Raw genomic sequence first — 19,320 nt, 5'->3', positions numbered from 1 at the left:
ATTAAGTTTTCTAATATCAGGTGGAATTCTTGGAATTGCAAGGAAGAAACACGTACTACAGTCTGAGAAAATGTGATATGAGATTACTGAAACCTGAAACCTGCATTTTTGAGGCTATTTTAAAAGTAACTCTGAGTAGAGCAACAATGTAGATACTGAATTTTAGTCAAGCTTCCTGAATATTTCTTGAATTTGTGTGAAATAAATCTTGTGAGCCAAGATTACTCCACTTCAAAGGCAAAGTTCAGTGTGGCTGAGAGAATTTAGCTCTGCTAAATGATCCTTTAGTAAAACATACTTTTTAATAGTGTCACTTAGTGATATGTTTAATATTGGTGGAAAAAAAAATATCTATTTCATAGTATATTTTAGTCTCAGTTATTTTTTCAGAAAGCTGCAATGTTAGTAAATTGTGGCGTATGTGTTAGCTCTTTTGTTACTAGGCATAAAGGATGTGAACATTGAGACTGCAATTTGATGTGAGTTTAGATGATTAGCAGTGCTGTTGGGAAAAAAAAATCAGCCCATGATTCCCCCTGGCTGCTCCTTCTTACTTTTATATTGCTCTGTGCTTTATTGACACGAGCATCTGATTTGACAAGCAGCTATTTTACAAAAAAACAACCCCTCCAAACCCAGGAACTGTTGCTTGTTGACCATAGAGGAAGCTGGACAGGAGCCTACAGCTCTCACTTGAGAGTGATGTCCTGTGTTGGTCAGGTACTTCTTCCTATACTTTTCTATTTATCTCTTGTTCTACCTTCCTCATACTTAGCTGTTCTATTCCCTTTGACAGTGTGTAATGGTTTTCCCACTCCAGTCCAAATAATTTTGCCTACTTCTGGCACTCCCTAGCCTCTGCACGAGTCACCTGCAGTTTCCTTTACCTTAGCTGTGTGTTTTCTCTCTCCCACAGGCTATTTGATCTCTCTCTTCCTTCTGTTTCCCCAAGTCGAATATACAGTGTCAGTTTCTCCCTTCTCCCTGTTCCTTTGCATCGCCTTGCCCAGCCCTTCCAATCTTTTTATGAGATCCCACGATAATGTAAATCCAGTTTTCTTCCATTTCTGTTTCCCGTGTCCTTTAGTAGTTCACTAGAATTACTTGGGACCCAGAACAAGTGTCATTATAGATGCGACAGGGCAAGCCACTTGCTTTAGCTTCACCTTGTGAAGATCTCCTGGCAGTCTTGTAATTTGAAGGGAGATGTAGTCACGCTCTAGAAAGTTAATATGTAATTCTAGCCTGTATGAGGTTGTTTCAGGTTTGAGGCTGTTCTGAATGCCTTCTGTTAGAAACTTGTGGCTGTTTTTCAGAAGGAAAAAAAAAAAAAAGAAAAAAAGCCAAAAAAAAAAAAGCACAGGTTCGGAATGAAATGTCCATTTTTACGATATAAGAATAAATTTAATTCCTCACTATTTTTTCCCCTCTGTTGCGGAGATGGCTTTTTGTGTGGATAGAAGTCTAGAAATAGTCTTGGCCAGTCAGTGCATACTTGACTTAAAAAATATAGTAGTTCTGCCTTGTTGACTTCACATTTGTGAGACCTTGCTCCCCATGTAGATGTGGCTTAGCCTGTTCTGGCATTAACTTTTCCCCTTCAACTCCTGTCTCACTTCTGAGGTTGCTGTTTCACGTTACACTGAAGTCAGCAGAACTGAGCGAGGGCTGTAACTCAGAGTTGGATGCTGCATAGGAAGTGGGACCTTGGCCACGTGTCTCCGTTGCTTCTTTTGTATCGACAGGAGTACAGGAGTGGGAGATACATTTTGCTGATGCTATGTGGTTCTATCAGATTACATGTCGTGTGAAACCATACCCCACTCTGCCCTTCACCTGTAAGAGATGACACGGATACAAGCTGAAAGTGGCATTTTATATAGGGAAATTAGACCTTAATGATTCAGACTTTGTAAGTATTTTGTCCAGGACACCTAAATTGATAGTATGTATGAAAGCATTTCAGCAAAATCCTGTATTTTTTGTTTCTAGTTTCTGAAAGGAAGTTGAACTAATACAGAGTGGGAATGTTTGCCAGATACAGTGTTTTTTCCATCAGAGGCCTGTAGACCTCAAATCTGTAAGGTGCAAACTCTGAAGATCTTTTTTTTTTTTCTTTTGTGCATTCCTTTGAAGTAATTTATTAAGAAGAATCAAAGGTTTTTAAAAAAATGTTTTGCACCCCCATTTGCACAATTTCTAAGACACTGTGTTCTAGAAGAGGTTAATGTTGTTGACCCTGCTTGTAGAGGAGTTGTAATAAAGTATCAGTATTACTACTACTACTTCTGTTCATCCAGATTCCATCTTTTATGTGTTGTTTCACAGGATAGTGCCTGTCATATTTCCTGTGTGATAACTCCTTGCTAATATGCTAAACACTTCCTCAGTATTCCTCAAATATTGCTATAACAAATAACTGTTTTAAACTGTTCCCTTTCTCATTTCTTCTACCAGTGTTTTAACCTTTCTTTGGCAAAGAGTTCCCCAACTATTTATTGCACTTTTCTGAACTCTTTTTGATGAGCAGCCTCTGGACTGAATGCGGAAGTGTTGCATTGAATGAGAAATGTAAGGTTCAGGTAGTACCCTTGGAACTGGTCTTGCCAGAGTAGGATGCAAAGATCTGGAAGGAAAGAGTGAACCACCTCTGCTCTTGATTAATTCAGTGGAGTGGTATATACCATTTAACCTCTTTGCGGCATCTGTAGGTACTTAAATTTTCAGTGTGGTTATACCTTGCAAACATGAATGCTAGATGAAACAAGACAGATTTAGGGTTTGTTTTTTTCAAAATGCCTAGACTGTCTTATTCCAATTTGGAACAAAGCAAAAATTCTTCAGGCCAGATTGAAGTTAAAAGCAAATTATATTAAAAATACTGATACAGTATTTCTTTAAAACACAATGCACTCCTTCAAACTCCAGCAGCTTCTGGCTGAAATGGAAACTGCTGATACTGTTGATGTTACAGTTGTAACACTGGTCAGGAAACTAACAGGAGTGATAGTTTCACTTCTTCACTGCTTTGGTTTTCCAGATTCTAGGCCAATTATATTAATACTTGTTTCTCTTTTCAGGTGCAGATCTTGCCTTTCCTGCTTCAATCCATGACAATGTAGTCTGCAGTAAAACATTTCAGATTCTTTACAAAAATGAGGAAGTTTCTGTGAACGATGTGATGATTTTCAAAATAAAAATGCTGTTAGATGAGAGAAAGGTAATCTGCCATTCAACTCTACTATATTTGGATAGTTAAATCTTCGTTATGTACAGTTTGGTCTAGTATAAATAAGAAAAGATTTCATGCTTCTACAATTTCTTTCTAGATTGAGGAGTCTCTTAATGAAATGAATTTTCTGCTAACGCTAGATTTACACTTCACGGATACAGACTACTCGTAAGTTTAAATACAGAAGATTTAATTAAAGCAACAATATTTGTTAACTTTAACTGATTAGATCTTTATTATATATAGATGTAGTGTGTTCATATTAGACATATAAATATAAGAGGGTAAAAAACAAATCCAATGCTGAAGTCTGTTAAGATTTCATAACTGGTTTGTCTTATTCTGGTATTTTTTTTTTTATACTTTTTTTTTCTGGGGGAGATGTCATTGCATTCCGAAATACAGACCTGTGCTAAATTGCTATCCATGTCGGTTATTAATAACTTGCACTTTGAATATGATTGTTCTAATTAAATGTTGTTTTGGTTTAATTTCTTTTTAGACCAGATGACCTGAGCACACTACAGCCCATTAGTAGCCGAACCTTGAAGTTGCACTTTAACTTACACCGGGGCCTTCATCATTACGTCAATGTTATGTTTGATTACTTCCACCTTTCTGTCATATCAGTTATAGTTCATGCTTCTTTGGTTGCTCTGCATCAGCCATTGATAAGGTAATCTCTTGTTAATAAAATGCAAATAAGTTATTGAGTGTCCAGATGGAAATGTTATACAAATAGAATACATAGGAAGGAGTTAAATCTATGGCAAGTATAGTTTTCTTTATGGTGATTTTGGATTTCAGGGCCCAGAGGGATGAGAAACTTCTTGTTTTCAAAGGTACCTGGAACAAATATTTAGGTTGTTTTTGTTAGAAATAAGAGTATGTGGTGTAGAAGAGAGATAATACGCAAGACCAGAAAAGAGGAGTGTATTTATATGTATAAATATTTGTACATTTTCTTACTCACCAAGATAATCTGCTTGCTCTAGTTAGTGACTGAAATAGGTGCCATTAATACAAATAGGGTGTCTTGGGTTAGCTGTCTTCACAGTTTTCCATTACTACTGTAGTGGCAATGATGTCTGCAAATGATGCATTTGCCTTTTTCTAAAGTAAATGGAATATGAGAACTTCATTTTATATTTAAAAAAGCTTTTGCCTAATTTCTACTGAAGCCTTTTTATTTCATTGACTTGTGTCACCGTTTGCAATCCCTGTTTACCTCGCTTCTCTGTCTCAAAAGTAAGTGTGAAAAAGGGCCATACATTCAGTCACACATATGAAGCATGTTCTTTGCACAGCTTTTTCTTTAGCATACCTATCTTTGCCTTCATTCATAGTCTTCAAATATTCCATGTTACTTCCCCCAAGTTTCTTCATATTCAAATTCAGGCTGTGCCATAAACATCCAAAGCTTTTTAAAATATTGCCATTACTTGTCCCTGTCTACACATCATGGAAAGCTATGTCTCTGTGCATTTTGTTCTCTGCAGTAGGAATGTACTGGTTTGGAGAATTCAGCTGGCTTTTTTTCTTTCTTTATCGTCTTTTCCCCTCCAAGTTGGATTATTTTGGTGATGTGTTTTATGCATGGTTATATAGTAACTGAACTGCCACATCTGAAGGGATGGCACAGCATTATTTGGGAGAGGAACAAGTACTGAGGAGGTGGGAATTATCTTAAGCTAGTATTGTTGTTGACGACTTCATCTGATACAATAATGCACTTAAAGTAGCAGCATGTATGTAGTATAAGTTGTCATGCTGTACCACAGGTGAAATTCAGGCGTTTTACCTGTATTCATCCCACAGTTGTAGTGTTGAACTTCATTGTCAGAAAATGAAAAACAGGTTTTGTTACTAATTTTCAGTCAGAAATGTATTTGTTCCTTCTGACTTCTTAAGAGGTTGTAGAAAATGTGAGGGTTGTTATACATTTTCTCCTCTGTTTCTGGCTTTTCAAATGATGATACCATAATGCTATTTAATTTTAAACCTCAAGTTGATATAGCTTGTGTAAGCAGATACTGAAACAAAATAACTTATATGCTGCTTCCGTTACCTTTAAAGTAGAATGTTACTCGTGTTCTCAAAATTAGTTTAAGGATCCAAGTTGCCCTTTAAATCAGTTTGGGGTGGGGAGAGGAAGAAACCTTCACATTTAAGAGTGTTTTGTTTCTGCTGGGCTACACCGTATTGTGACACTTAGCAAATACTTTATAGGTGCCGTATCCATAACCCACTGGGTTTTCTGGAGCACCTCTTTCTGAAAAAGCTGAACATTGCAGACCTCACTCACCTTTCCTAGGTGACAGTTTGCTCCTCTGTTTGGGTCATGCTCATGTTATTGGCACCCCTTCCACTCCTAAAGGGTCATTTTTTGAGTATTTTCAGTTTCAGAGTAGCATCCAGGCTCACCTTCTCTTGGGAACAGTCAGTATTAATACTTCCCTTGAAAGAGAGGAGACAATTCCAGTTGGTTACAGCCCTGGCTGGCATTCTTTACAATCTACTCTTTATTAACCTGTCGTTGCTTATTTCTGCCTATTATCTAGAAGTCCACACTTTCTACGTTCATTCCTCTCACTCATTTTTCCTAGTTGTTTGTTCTCATAAGGCTACTGTTGCAGGATGCTCTGTCCTCCCAGGGGTTCAGGATGGGCTCTCCTCCTCAGTAGGCTGAGGTCAGGCATCCTTTAGGAGAACAGCAATGGTAATTTGTGTGACAGCTTTCCAACTGCTTGCTACTGTTTCACTTTTAAGAGGTAAAGTCCTCACAGCAAAGTTGGCAGAAAATGAATTCTTCTTACCTGTTAACAGTTCAAAATTTATCTCTATAGTGTAAACTTTTCAGGGACATTGTTTAAATTAGTTGAAGTTTGCTTTGCAAACAATGAGGAAGAGCTTGCACAGTCTCCTGGCACAGAGTCTGCTGATCTTCATGGTAAGAGATGGCAACGGAACAGTTGAGGGTAATAATCTCCTAAACTTCTCCAACTAGCTGGGGACATGCTTTGAAGAGAACTGCTTTAGAAGCCCTCCTCCCCTAGCACAGCACCAGAAACTAAACTGAGGTATCTGGGCTGTCCTGAGGGGTTTTAAAAGGGCAGCTCACCATGCTAGGAATTTCCAGAATCTTACTGAGAGTCCTTGTTTCTACTACTTTTCAAGAAAAATCAAGAATTTGTTTTAACTGTGATAGCTTGGTGACACATAGGATGTTCAAATTATCAGTTTGTTTGTGCTTTTTGCAGTTTTCCACGCCCAGTGAAGAATACATGGTTGAACAGGAATGCACCAGCACAAAACAGGGACTCTGTGATTCCCTCTCTTGAAAGTGTGGTCTTTGGCAATAACTACACAAAACAGTTATCAGCAGATGTAAGGATATATCAGTTTAAGACTTTATTTGTATTTTGTTGGGTGGTGTGAATTTTCTATTTTCTGCAGAAATACTACTTGATAAGAGTTACTTTGGTGTGCCATATGATATGGGAAATGAGAAAAATTGTTCTAAAAGGCTACGTTATATACTTCAGGAACAGGCAGATGGAAAGCTTATAATAATAAAGTGTTTAACCTTTTAAAATATATTGCAATCCATTGAAAATCACAAAAGTAACAGATGAAGTTTGTGAAAAGAGGCAGTATGCTTATCTGCTTTTTTAGTTATTCTGTTAACACTTCATTTATTGTACAGAATTAATATGTGCCTCATCTTTTTTTCTTTCTAGGGTTGCAGTTTTGTTGTTTCAGAGTCTTTCCTTAGCCATGCCTATAATTTCCACTCTACACTTTGTGCCAGTTTGCTGCTTGCTTTCAAAGGGTTACATAGCTATTTCATTGTGATAACAAAGGAGCTCCCCTCTTCTCACCGAATTGAACTGGGTATGTTGAGTTTAATAACATGCATCACTTCCCTGTGGATGCTTATTAAGAACAGCCCCCTTCTAGAATAAACTGGCATTGATTTCATATATTGTGTATATCTAAAATCTTTTTGTTCAAACTGAGCTGGACTTCAATCCAGAAAAAAAAAAAAAAGAAACAAGCACTGTCATGTTACTAATAAAATTAGGAGATAGCCTGAATTTATGAAAATATATTTTTTCTTTTTTGTCTCTATTTGCCCTGTTATTTCAAATCACTGTGTTTAGTTGTAAGAAAGTTAGAGAGACTCTTAATCCAAATAGCATGCTGCACTTCTTTATTATAAGGAAACGTATATTTGTATAAAAAATGGATCTCTGTAAGCTTGGATTTGAGGAGAATATTACAATAGAAACTTACCTGAAAAAAAGACCTACAAGAAGAAATTGCTGCTGGCTCAGTTTGTAGTGCAACTTTTTAAACAGATTTAGTTACCTAAGAATTAGGAAAAGATCTGAATAGACAAGAACTGTCTCTATAAAGCTGAGTAGTTAAAATATGCTCTCAGAGGAACTATTTCTTTACTAAAGTTAAAATTAAACTCTCATAGAAAGACATGTAAGTTCTATGGCCATAAAGACTTCTAGTAACTACATTTGATAAAAGTAACTGCAAAAATATTACATGACATTTAATGTATGGAAATATATGTTACATTTCTGTGGAATGCAAGTGTATTACAGAGCCTAGACTAAACTTGTGAACTAGGAGAGTGATGAAGGTAAAAAAGACAAGACATCAGCATTATAAAGGATGATTTAGACTTTTTTCCGTATCAAGAATATATACCTTTCTAGTCATGCGAAGTTCTATTTAAATCCAAAAACTAGATCTTTTGGAATTTACATTGATTGTAGACAGCATTTATTGATTTCCGTATTGTTTAATTTTCCCAATGTCAAAACTAAGCATTATGAAACAATAAGGTTGGAAATTGAGAAAAGAAAACTATTTTTAATATGTGATGTGGTCAGTCAGTGATTCAAAGAAAGAATATTTCACTTCTGTACTACAAAACACAAAGCAATTTTTTGGGAAAAAAAATATTTGAGGGAGGGGAGCGCATTACAAATCTGTGCATAGAAAAATAGCAGAAACTGAGTCCTTTTCTTTATAGAAGGAGAAATGCTGCTACAGTTATGGTGCAAAGACTATTTCTGTGCCAGTTATCTTAATCTTGATCTGGAGGGGAACACCCTGTTAAACGAATCACTCAACTTTCAGTCTTCCATTTAAGGACAAAATGTGCTTTTTTCCAAATAGAATCTGTTGGCGCTGTTGCTGTTGTAAGGATAGGCTTAGACTAAATCTTGAGACTTAAATGTTTTAAACAGGACCTTCAATTCCCCTGAAACATTCCTACAAAATAGGTATCTAATAGAAAAAAAGCCAGCCACTGAGATGCATAGTTGTGTTGTATCTTTCAAACCTCATTGAAGTCACCAAAAACATTCTCATAAGCTTCAGTGGAACTTGAGTCAGACCTTTTATAATTTCTGTGGGTAATTTAGCTTTCCTTTAGGAATGCAAGCTTGAACAGAACAGCTCAAAATAAATATATGAAGAGAACATGACTACTTATACTTAACAATCATTGTACATATTCTCCTGACAGTGTGTTTCCTGTGGGTTTTGGGGTTCTTTTTTAGTTTTTAAGTCTCTGCTGAAATTACTTTGTTTTCTTGTTTGTAAATCTTCTTTTCATTTATTTCAGTTATTTTGTGTATACATTGATTGGGACAATTGATATAATAAAAAGGACTAATAATGTAAATATGAATTATGCTACTACTACTCACCTTTTGCTCGTGAAAAATAACTAATGCCTATCATTAATGCTAATTTTTTCTAAAATCTATCAACAGTAAAAAGAAAAAAAACCACAGCTGTGTTTCTGTGATGTCTATAAAGAAATTGAAGCTCTCTGGACTTCACAAATTACACAGTTTTAATTTGCATTTATTTTTAATTTTTAGAATAAATGAACTTTTTTATAGTGGAGATTTTATGCATGAAGTTTAAAAGGGAATTGCAGAATAGAATCTCAAGTCCTGCTTAAATTCCAGAATCTTCACTTTTTTGTTTTAAATTATTATCTTTTTAATTTTTTTCTGCTGTTTGCTGTACTATTGCTCTGTCATATAATTTTAACATAAGACTGATCTTGCAGAAGCATGTGCAGACAACTGTTGGGACTCAATAACTGTAACTAAGCTTTTTAAGTATTACTGGTTTCAGGAAATAAAAAAATGCTAGCTTAATGTATATCACGAGTGATACCTAATCTAGAAGCTACACTAAAATTATATCCTTTCGTGTACTGATCTAACTGCACTAATTGCTAGGCTAGCAATAAGCTTTTTTACTAACTTAAAGGCAAATAATAAATCACAGATGAAAAAAGGAGTGTAGTAACTAGTCGTGTGTGTGCAATCCCTATAACTAGCCAAGGCCAGCATGCAGGTCCTTTATGAACGCCTTCTCAGAAGAAAATATCCACGAACCCAGAGAGACGCCTACCTAGGTATGTTTTCAAAGCAGGTGATATAACCCCTCAGATTTGTATTAATTCTATAAAATATTATATTCTTATTAATAATACAAAATATTACTTTCTTCTGTAAACAGGAACACTATATCACTATTTGGCCATAGTGAATGTTTGTTGAACTCACCTGAAGTCTGCAGAATTGAGCTACGTATTTCTAGGCTGAATATAGATAGTAAAATGAAAAATTATTACTGTTTTTTGGTTTAGTGTTGTTCTACTTTACTAAACAAAAATGACAGAAGAGTTTTGTCAGTTATCGCCATTTAAATGAAACAGCAAAAAATTACAAGTTCATTTAGTTCATCACAGACTCAATTTTTTAGATAATTAAAGACTAATAATTAAAGATACATCTTCCTGAGAAATCTTACTGGTTCTTCCAAACACTACACAAGACATTCTCAAGGCGTAAGGTGAATTTGTCAGTATCTAAATGGCCAGCTCTCCTCTTGGAGAGTGTTGGTGTTGGCCTGATGCTGGACAAAAGACAACAGTGTGGTTTAAGCACAAGGAAGTTTGTGATGGGAAAAGAATAAAATGGCAGTTCAGTCTCCTAGTAGGTCACCAGCTTAATCATCTGTAACTGCATTTTGGTTTTGTTTTAAAAAGACAACAAAACTATTTTTTAGCAGAGCCAGCAAAATTCATCAGGTCTTTTGCTGGGTGAACATGACTACTGTAGAATGTTAGCATTTAATTTCCTTTTGTCTTGTATTGTCTCTATTCTGTCCTCTTTTTTTTTTTTTTTTTTTTTTTTTTTTAAATACAACATTTTAGTGGGTTTTTCCATAATGATTTTAGACTTCAGTTTTAAATGTTCAAAGCTTATTCTCAATTGCAGTGTGACAAACATGATAAGTAATCAGTATTGTGTCTCATAAGTAAATAATTTATTTACTAATGAGAAAATCTGTGTGGCCACAGACACATCCAAAGTAGTATCATATCTTAAACTGTTTCCATATATTTTCAGAATAATTTTCATCAAGTACTGTTCAGCTAATACAGGTGTATTGTAATTTCCTTCAGAAACATTTTGAAACTTTTTTCTGAGAACTTCTTGCATTTCTGCAATTTGCATATTTTTTCAGAACTTTGAGTTGTGTGAGTTAATTTGGCATTAAGTTTAAGCCTAACAGATGCAATTAGTTGAAAATCAATACATACTTAAATCTAGGTGGTATCATTTGAAGACAGGCTGAGCAAACACACTGTTGCTGTTCTGTAACTATGGTCATTATCTGAATCATAAATTTATTAGTGTGGATTTCAAGGCATGGTTTTTTTGGTATATGTGTTCAAGAAACATTGTAGGGGTTTTTTTCCTTAATACTGTGTTTCAAAAATTAATTTCAATATAAATACTTGTTACAGACAAATTTAGGGTTTATAAATTGTTCTCTTGTTACTGGTACCTCAGATGTAGGAGGAGAACAAAACATAGTACTAAATTTTTATTTAATTGATCAGATTCCCTTAAGTAGACTAGGAATTATTAACAACATCTCACATGAAGGAATAAATGTTTTCTTTATAAGTCATTCGAGGTTCAGATCCGGATTAAGCCGCCATACCATGGAATATTGATTTGTTCTTAACATTGAGCTGTTGAGAGAAGGATCAATTAAAGAACAGTTTTATTTGCCTAAAATATAATTCCTCAGACAATTAAAGAATTGTATTTATGTTAATGTAGCTTGCAAATTAGGTAAATAATATACCTGTAGAAAAATGGTATTGGAATAAGGTATCTCTGGAAGATCTGAAGTAGAAGAGGAATTGTATTACCTTGGTTGTGAACAATGGCATTGCTGCTGAATAGCTGAGCAGCTCTCAGTGTATCATCTGCAAACTGTATCATCTAAATTACAGTATTTTCAAGTATAATTTTGAATGGAAAATTGGTATCCTTGACAAGGTATAAGTGATCATGATACTCAGTTGAAAACCTTTTTTTATTAATTATGTTCTGTCCTCAATCTCAGAAATTACTAAGAAATTATTTTAATGGGAGTTTATAATTTATTTAATTTATTTGATTTAAACTTGACTGTGGCACTTAATATGGCTTCAAGTTTTATGTCTTTGGTTCTTTTTTATCTTTTAAAATTGTTTAATTGTTTTGTGAGATAATTGGTTTTACTCTGCTACTTAGAAAGTACATCCTTCATGGATATGTCCTCTCATCTTTCCAGAAAACATAGATGTTGAAGTTCGTCTTACTGAATTGTGTGAAGAAGTAAAGGTACTTCCCCCTCCCCATGTATTAAATAAGTGGAATAACTATAGAAGCAAAGAATGCTGATTTCATACAGTAGTTGGGAATAAACTGTTTGTTTCAGTGACAACATCCAGGATGTTTTTTGCCAACACTTATTTCAACTTTTCTTCATTCAAAGAGACATTGTCTGACTAATTCCAAAATTGAACTATTCATCTGGTGGCTTGGTGTGTCAGTAGTAGCCATGGTAGCTTTTGTATATCATGCAACTTAAGATTGTAGAAAGGTGGGTTACCTGTATTAAAATCACATTTGGAATTTTCTGCATTTATAATTTGCATTCTTTGTTTTTGATATCAAATTTGGTATCAAATAACAACGTTAGAAGATCAGGCAGTAGCGGTAGGTTGGACAAAAGCAGATTCTCCAAGCGATCCCCTCATCTGGAAGGACTTGCCCTGATCCTGGCTGCTTCTTTTTTCCCTACGTTCTCAAGGAAACACTGTCTACTTCAGATTGCTTAGTGTCTCCTCAACTTTCTCCTTAGTTAGAACCAGCCCCAGCTAATTTCCTTGTCATGGAGAAGTTTGAAGGACAGGTTTTAAAACTTTTGAAAGATGGTCCATGCTTTCCTGCTGAGTGGACCATGTGCCCAGCTTTTGAAGAACAGTAGGCTTACCTTTCATTAGTGGTTTAGTAGTATGATTGCAAGGAAATGTAATACTGGTTTTAAAAGGGTATCATTTGTATAACTGGAGACAAAGCCAGCACAGTTAGCTCTCTATAGGCAACTAATAATCTTGCTGAAGTATGTATTTTTTCCATTTTCTCCTTTCTGTTTTGTGCAGTTCTTGTCAAAAGTTGCTTTTATTTCCACTTTTGCCTGCTAAGTTGGTGTTTCAATATTTGCAATCCTTTTTTCTATTTGCTCTTTCGCTAGAGTTGGGTCTTTACTATTTTTACTTTTTAAACCCTTTGCCTTGGTGCCTTATGTGCCTGCAATGAGTTTCTGAAAAACTATGTTTTTTTCTAAAATGGCAGGGAACGTAAGTCTAGCAGGCAACAGTTGATAGGTGTGGGACTATGCCACAGGATTACAGTACATTGTTAAGAAAGAAAAACTTGTTTCACACTGAATTTGTCTTGGTGTGATCTGGTTCTAGGAAGCCTATACTGTAACACTGCTTCCTGATTATGCTTAAATTGTATATAGATATATAGCACCATATAAATGTTATTGTGAGTTGTGACTATTATGAAATGGAGATGCCTTTATTAAATTTTTACAATTGTATCAAAGTTGGACTAACATAGGAAGTGTTGATTTTCTGTTCTCTGATTCCTGTTCCTTTCATGCGCGCTGTATTTTTGCATATTAGAAAATACAACAGTTGCAACTCTGTTACTGTTGCCATAAATGGAATTGTTGCTTTAACTTAAGGTCAAAAGTCCTAATTCTAAACGGCAACTGGATACTATTTAATGCAACACAAAATAATCTGTTAGTGTCATAACATAGATTTATTAAATTCTGATACTTAGACAAAACAGTTCTCATTTGGAAGGTACTTTTTAAATTAAAATAGTCACTAAGATAAAGTACACTTTTTTTGATTGTTCTCTGTACATTATAGTCTCATCTGCTAATCACGTAAATATTTTTTCCTGACTTCAGAAAATGGAAAATCCTGATGAACTGGCAGAACTTATAAATATGAATCTTGCTCAGCTTTGCTCACTTCTAATGGCTCTCTGGGGGCAATTTCTGGAGGTCATTACCTTACAAGAGGATGTCATAGCATTGCTAGCACAAGAGCATCACACATTAAGAGTAAGTATTGGCTCTGGCATGTTTGTACTCTTACTGGGACACATTATTATGGAAATGTGTATCAAAATGAGATTCCAGATTCTAATTTTTCTAGTTTTATTGGGGAAAGTTAGTTGGAATCATGAAGGGAGCTGCTATATTGCATTTGTTAGCTTGTGTATCATGTTGTTAGAGCTTATTCTTGGAATATAATACATAAAATACATTATTTATGTTTAAGAACCAACTAGTTAATTCATCTTTTGAATAAGAAATGCAGTTCAGAAGGGAAATTGCCGTCTGGAATAAGATGCATTTCTGCAGAATGGTGTATTTTTCTGCAGGAGTCATGCCTAGTGCCCACCCTGCATTTTACTTCCTTACTGCATTTAGGTTACCTGCTTACATCATAAAAGAAAATGTACTTTTTCTCTGAATTCAGAATTTATAACATTCATAAGCTCTGAAAAGTCTCTTAAATGGGAATTCAAAAATGACAGGATGTATCGGAAATGATCTGGCGTGTAAGTATGTATGTATATGTATTAAAATATATGTAGCGAGTACCTACACACACAGTTGATCTGTGTGTGTGTATATGCATTTGCTGTGGGCTTCCTACACGCAGAACCACAGCAGTGCTGGTTCCCATAGTGAAATATTTTCAAGTGTGGACTGAAGGGTTACCCTTACCTTCTAATAACTACATTTTCCCCTCCTGTCTTTTGTGGCCAAGGATTTGAAGAAACCTAACATCTTAAAATTTTCAGAGAGTAAGATTTATTAAAAGAAAACCAAATAAACAATGACACCCACCGCCTCTACTCATCAAGCACACAGCTTGATCCTCAGCTGGCCTGGCATCTTTACTGTCTGACATCACAGTCTGTGTATTTATTTCACACACATTATAGAATAGGTTGTTTTTAAGAGATTTATCTGGAGGCACTTCTTGTACACCCATTTATGGAGAGCTTGTTAGAAGGTCTGGTTAATGAGAATACGTAAGTGCTTTGTAGTCCAAACCAAAGTCTTTTAAGGCTTTAGTTCTCAGAGGTTTGATTTGTCTTACCAGCATTTCTGTCACTTGCATCAAAACCCTTTCTGTTTTGGTTCTAGAAAACCTATGAAGGATACTTGGACTGTGCTTTTCTGTACAGACTTGATAAATCACAGTGTTTAATGTGTGTAGTGGAAATTACCTAGTCTGGAGAATAAATGGAATCTTTCAGAAAGAGCACAAGGCTTATTTTTTAGACTTGCTAGCCATAGAAAAGTGTGATCATTTTACTGGCTATCTATGAATCTTTCTTATCTTTCTGTGCTTTTTGTATAAATTCTGGAATCCTTCAAGTTAACTGGTGGAAGGTGTGAACTGAGAATACTGTTTCTTCTGCGCTTAATTCAATTAAATTTAACCTGCATTTGCATTCAACTGCTGGTATGTTAGTGTTTGTACAAGTATATATTTAATAAAACCAAAAGAAGTATTAATATTTTTATTTTTACTGCTCCATTATCTTAAAAGAAAGAAAAGATACTGCTAATTATTATGTATTTAGCTTCTTAAATATGGTTCTTTTTAAAATCTGCAATATAAGTCATTCTCTCTAACTCTCAAATGCCTTAATTATTGAATTTTACTGCAGTTATTTTGGACAGTATAAATCGAAGTAGTTAATTATAATATGTGAATTCAGATATTGCACATATTAATAGTATTTCTGTGATGGTTTGCAGTTTGCACAAAAATCAAATAGGAGTTCGCTTCCTCCCTCCTTAAAAAAAAAAAGTATCATTTGATTTCACGCTTGCATTTTTTCCCTTTTGAGTTGCTTTTACGCCCACTTCTTTTGTTATCTGTCACTACGCATAAATAAACTTTCCTAAATTGAGCTCCAAGGTGACCCTTCCTATAACTGAAAAAGCTGAACCTACTTTATTTTTGAAAGAAGAGGCTAATTGCTCTTTCTTATTGAGTCCTGCGGTTACTGGATACTCCATTATCTACCCAAACATCAAAGACTGAAAAGGAGATGCAGAACATGGGTAGTCTTAAAATTGCCTTTTTATTTAGGGCCTGATAGCAAAGAGCAAGCAGGCTGACTCTTTAAGAATTGAATAATATGACATAAATAAGGAAATTTTACCTTAGCCAACTTGCAGAGAACCAGCAATGCGATGTTCCTTAATTTTACTAACACTAATTTGGAAATGTGACACTTGTTTTCTGTACTTCAAGATGTGAAGAGCTTGTGCAAATATTTTGCAAATATATGTAATTAAAATATATGTAAGAAACACAGCTCAACTAGGCTTCCCACATGGCAGTGGAGCAGGAGCCAGCAATCCATAAGTTCAGTAAACCTTTAAATTAGAAAAAGATGGTAAATTTTAACCTTGACTTTTCTAAGAGCATGCTTGGTTGTTGACTTTGGAACCTGTTCTGCAGTGCTTAGTATAATAATTTGTAATTTTTAATAATAATCTCTTGAAAATTTATATTCTGAGGGTTCATATAAGCTTCTTCTGGGAAACCAATAATGGTCATGCTTCACTAGAGACGTTACCTGCACGTATCAGAATGATGCAGGCTTTCTGGTTACTGAATTTAATTGAGATTTGAGAGATGACCTACAAATTCTCCTCTTGAGAGAATATCTGTGCTTTCTGGAATAAGATTTTTGTACTATACAAAATTCTGCTCTTCAAAATAATCCTTTTAATTTTGGAAATTGATACTCTGATGTGTTCGCGACTGGATGCAAAATCTCTTTTATTTACCTTTTAATCTCACAATATTTCCAGACTGTACCCTCCACAGGAAATTTTGTCCTGGGAAAGTTTAATATTAAACCGGGGATAAGTGAAGTCTTTTAGAGAGTCTTTAATCTGACTAGTTTAGATACTTGTGTTAAAATGCCCCTAGAATTGCCTGTCGTCTGTATTTGGCGACATGACTTTCACCGTTTTTGCATAGATGCTTATAAAACATATTTCTGCTGAAGTTCTGTTAGAAAATAAGGCTATTATACAATAAGTAAGTATTCAGAATTGTTATTTTAATAATTTATTTTACTTAAGTATTTAAATATCTAACTATTTTCAGATACTTTGACTATTAAGCACTATATAAAAAAAACCCAGGAACACTTCAGGTATACCGGAACATCCATCAACTACATTGTCATGCTCTTAAGGTTTACAACTGTGTTTTATTGAAAAAAACTGCCTAGACTATGGGGTTTTCTATTACAAAAAATTTGCACACAGCTAGTTCACCTCTTTGTTCTATAGTGACATCTTCTGGTAGGTCTGAACATGCTCTTCCAAAATGATTTCTTTCAGTTTGATTAGTCCTAAAGTATGAGAACTGTGAAAACTATCTCAGACTGCTACTTATAAATGTGCAGGAACTCAATATATTCCATGGCAGTTTTTCTATCTGATTTTTCCCTTCTCTTCTGTTTGCATTGGGAGGAGCATAAAAACCCATAATTTTGGGAAGTCTGTAGGGACTAGGAGTAGCAGATAGGATTTCCTCCTGCAAAGTCACTGTGGAGCTGGCACAAGTCTGTAGCACTTATGTCACTAGCACCAACTGATAGTCATTCTGGTTCTGCAGAGCCTCTTTAACACCATCCTAGAAAATGCCTCAGTCCTTCAATAAGTTAAAACACTGATTAAATATAATAAACTACTGTTAGTTTGCGTTTTTTTCCTATCCTTAATATTGATTTATGTGGGCTTTCAGAGCTTGCTTTCAGCTAGTTTATACCATGCTATTATGCTAAGAGCTTTCTTGAGCTGGTAATCAAATTTTCTTCAAAAGCACTGGAATTACTTAAACAATTACAAATGGAATGTACTGCAAACAAAATAAAAGCCTTCCTTTTCTGTTTGAGAGAGCGACAGAAGACAGAATCCTAAAGATCTGGTCTTCAGTTACTTTATGTGGTAAGGTGATTGCCTGCACCTAAGTTCAAAACTACCTTGCTTTCCTCCTGGGAAACAGCTTTATGCTCTTTTCTTGACTTCAACCACAGACATCTACAGATTGGGCAATATTCCTGTTACTATTTCATTTCCTATTACCTGATTGATTAGGAGCTTTCATTCATTTTAATTGCTTAGTTTAGAATGACAACCAGTCTACTCTTCCTGATCAGTTGTTTTAAAATCTAGTTTTTAACCTCTAAACTTGTCTGCAAGTCAGTTGTATAAGTCTTCTCCCTTTTCGGGGGGAAAGGTTGGGGATTAACTCTGACAAAATCATGTAGTTGGAAGGTAGATGTCTGTTTAGAAAAGCCAACTGGGAGAACTCAGAGGGGTACTTAGGAACACCGAGTCTAATCCCACATGCGTATGCGTAAACTCCTAACGTAATTTCTGAAGGAAAGCAGGTACATTTTTGTGTGTGTGTCTGGTCATTGCTGAGAGCAGAAGTTGCATTTACAAGAAAGTATCGAATTTAATGTTTTCCTTTTACTTCAAAACATTTTCCATGACTTTTCACAGATGATGATATGACTGAAATTAATTTCATATACAGTAAATTGAATTATGGAAGGTTGGGACAGGACTTTCAGCTTCTAGTGCAGGTTAGAGATTGGGGGTTTAATGTTGGGGTTTTTTCCTTAAGCACCTTGGAGCGATTCTTTTCCAGTTTTTCTTTTGTTAAAAGAACAAAGAGGGAAAAGTAGGAGCTACAGAACATAAAACTTCATCTAAATGGTACTCTCTAAATGTGTACTGGGCAGTTTATCAGAAGGGAGAACTAACTAACCTGCAAGTTCTTATCTCTGAACAAAGTTAACGTGGCCCTGGGAACCTGATGGTCAGCAATTATTGCACAGGATTTCCCTAGTGCCATGTCTGTGCCTGGGGTGGATGTGGATGCAGGCCACAGCTCTGAGTGAAGTGCAAGAGCTGAGGTAACTGAACTAGGTCTGATGCCTGCTCCACCAAATACACTGCAAACTTGCACGGTCTGTTTGGGAAGTTAGGTAACTTAAAGAGGAAGACCCAGAGAATATTGAAGAAATGAAGGAGTAGGGGGCCAGGAAGTGGTTGGTAAATAAATGATTGATTAATTAGACTACCTACATAGGTGGTTCTCTAAGTGGCATATAAATCTTGTTTTGATACAAACAAGTTGATATTTGTGCTCGAGTTAATGTACAAATAGTTGCCAACAACCACTGAACAGCGCATACATTTTTTATGTATGTCTTGTTACAACAAGCAAGACATTGAATTGCTTTTTTTTTGATGCAGATAATTGGGCAGTTGGAAAAATAAAAGTTCTAAAAATGCATCTAGATTGGATTAATAGTTTTACGTAATACTGGAAATGTGAGAAATCTCATCTTGCAAAACCTTAACTTTGGGGTTTCTAGATACTGTATTTTCGATACATTGATTATGTTTTTATTTGTATTAAATTGCTGTATAATTAACACTATTTCCACATCACATATTTGACGATAAAAAAAATATGCTTCCCTATGTTTTTATAAAATACCCTTTTAATATTGTATGCTTTTCAGGAATACAATTATCTTGAATTC

The 19,320-nt window shown here is 35.1% G+C and overlaps 1 protein-coding gene across 7 annotated transcripts in view; it reads left to right on the top strand.

Annotated features, from left to right (window-relative positions):
- FAM135A (family with sequence similarity 135 member A) overlaps window positions 1-19,320 on the top strand; it is a 99,972-nt gene that overhangs the window by 49,744 nt on the left and 30,908 nt on the right. For 5 of the 7 annotated variants that reach the window (XM_055713416.1, XM_055713419.1, XM_055713421.1 and 2 more), the window contains 8 exons: window positions 3,081-3,220; window positions 3,330-3,400; window positions 3,735-3,908; window positions 6,493-6,619; window positions 6,973-7,126; window positions 9,615-9,692; window positions 11,915-11,964; window positions 13,616-13,771. In XM_055713416.1, the coding sequence (XP_055569391.1) occupies window positions 3,081-3,220; window positions 3,330-3,400; window positions 3,735-3,908; window positions 6,493-6,619; window positions 6,973-7,126; window positions 9,615-9,692; window positions 11,915-11,964; window positions 13,616-13,771 (950 nt within the window). The remainder of the gene's footprint in view (window positions 1-3,080; window positions 3,221-3,329; window positions 3,401-3,734; window positions 3,909-6,492; window positions 6,620-6,972; window positions 7,127-9,614; window positions 9,693-11,914; window positions 11,965-13,615; window positions 13,772-19,320) is intronic. The other 2 variants (XM_055713417.1, XM_055713420.1) reach the window with 1 other exon arrangement.

This window comes from Falco cherrug, chromosome 6, assembly GCF_023634085.1.
Source record: "Falco cherrug isolate bFalChe1 chromosome 6, bFalChe1.pri, whole genome shotgun sequence".
Lineage (NCBI taxonomy): Eukaryota > Metazoa > Chordata > Aves > Falconiformes > Falconidae > Falco > Falco cherrug.
The sequence above is the reverse complement of the archived record's forward strand: the minus strand, read 5'-3'. Positions and strand labels throughout refer to the sequence as shown.